At 36.2% G+C, this 1,873-nt stretch overlaps 1 protein-coding gene across 1 annotated transcript; it reads right to left on the reverse strand.

The window, feature by feature from the left end:
• Window positions 1-404: 404 nt before the first annotated feature.
• On the reverse strand, window positions 405-1,045 carry LOC122058363 (josephin-like protein). Its single transcript, XM_042621019.1, has one exon. It carries the CDS (start codon window positions 955-957, stop codon window positions 553-555), a length of 405 nt encoding a protein of 134 aa, XP_042476953.1. The 5' UTR covers window positions 958-1,045; the 3' UTR covers window positions 405-552.
• Window positions 1,046-1,873: the final 828 nt, after the last annotated feature.

Here is a 1,873-nt window from a genome sequence, read left to right on the forward strand (position 1 = left end):
ATAAAACAAAAACTATGATGAAAAGATTATTTATCTGTTTATCTCTCTTCATAAATTAAAAAGAAATTTTTTCCTTTCTTTTTTTGGCAACCAAACATAGCAGGCTCTACGTAGATGAACCCGCGTTGCACTAGTAAGTGTCAGACAGCCCAAATTATAGATTCAATCCTTCGTGTGGAACCGCCCGTGAATGTATCTTACAGAGATTTGAGGCCTCTTGAAGAAACTCAACATAGGAGTATAGAAGAGTGGAGATACTTGCTTTTTTTTTTTTTTGGGTGTGCAGTGAGGAAACCAATTCAAGCAGGGGGAGAAAAAGAAGAACAGAAACTAAATCTAAAGAGAATTCCAAAAGAATTATTTGTTCAAGATGCATCATTTGAGAAGGAGCGAAAATCACAGTAGAAGTTAAAGAGACGAAATGGTATTTATTTTAATTGAACAAATACATAAATACAATGAAGATTTCTTTCATTTTATACGTAAAAACACATACTTTTGTTCACCCATGAGACCAAAAAAAAAAAAAAAGAAAAAGGAAGAAAGAAAGGATTAGACACCAGAGATGGAATTTGATCTGTGGAAGGAAGAAGAAGAGTTGATGAACACAATACAATCTTCAATAGCTTCAGCTTGATGAGAATCAAGTGGGCCAATGGAGGTCCTTGATCTTGTTAAGTTTGAGGAAGAAACCTTAGATGAAGACCTCCTCCTTCTCCTCCTCCTCTGCACTGACACCAGACTTATAGTTCTTGCCACCTTAGCACCTAAACGCTGCAGGTATCTTATGGGAGAGAAGCCTGTGTTGTTTCTGGGTAGAGAGAAACTACGAAGCCCTGAAATTCCTATCTTGTTTCCTGCAACGACTGGGTTGTTGCTGCTCTCTTTGAAAGAAAAATTATATGGGTCGTTGATATCTGGACTGTAACTCACTCCTTTGCTTCCACTTCTCATCATCTTCAGGAGGAAAAATGGTTTCTCTAGAGAGAGAGAGGATGTGAAAGTGGAAAGGAGGAAGGATGGCTTAGTTGGGTGATGGGGAATATATTTATTGGTGGAAATGATAGAAAATGCCAAGAAGGAAAAAGAGGGGAAAGTAAAAAAAGAAAAAGGAAAAGAAGAAGAGAGTGAGTCAAATGGACTGTAAGAGTAAGACTAGAGAAGGGTGGTGGGAAAAGTAAATAAAGGTCGGTGGAGGTGAGGTGGTGTGACTGGCAAGGCGGCCTTCTCCTTGTGTTGTAGTGGCTGTCTCTTTGGGAAAGAAAAGATCAATGAAATCAGAGTGATTGCTGAGGGTTGAGGGAAAACTAAAGGCAGTGTTCACCTCACGCAAGCACAATGGGTTGTCCACCAGATGGGTTCAAAATTATTATTATTATTTTTTTTAATTTCGTTTTTGGGTAAATTTTCAAATTTTCAAATTAGGACTGGATTGATAAGATTGGACCACATAACCCATTTCCCTAAATGAGAATAGGGAGGCTAGGTGCGTTTGGCACAACTTCTCCAAACTGTTTCTAATGGGTTTTTACTCATCTATAGTTTCAGTTTTTTAGGATAATCTCAATATGATCATGAGTTGTAACAGTTTGATGCGGATCCAATAAGACAAAAGACATTGATTGTATGAAATAACCATCTATATCACTTGTCTCTTTAGAGGATAAATATATATATATATATATATATGATTCTTTGTTGTAAGAGGGTCGAATTTTTTGTTTTTTTTTAATTATTTTCTAATCTCAATATGAAGTGGGTTTTCATAATTAAAAAAAAAGGGTTTTCATAAGTGGAGTGTCTAAATGACACATTTGTAGCTGTATTTAGAATTTGACACTTCCATTTACTTGTCTCTTGTTTTATTCCCAAA

This window comes from Macadamia integrifolia, chromosome 12 (genome assembly GCF_013358625.1).
Source record: "Macadamia integrifolia cultivar HAES 741 chromosome 12, SCU_Mint_v3, whole genome shotgun sequence".
NCBI lineage: Eukaryota > Viridiplantae > Streptophyta > Magnoliopsida > Proteales > Proteaceae > Macadamia > Macadamia integrifolia.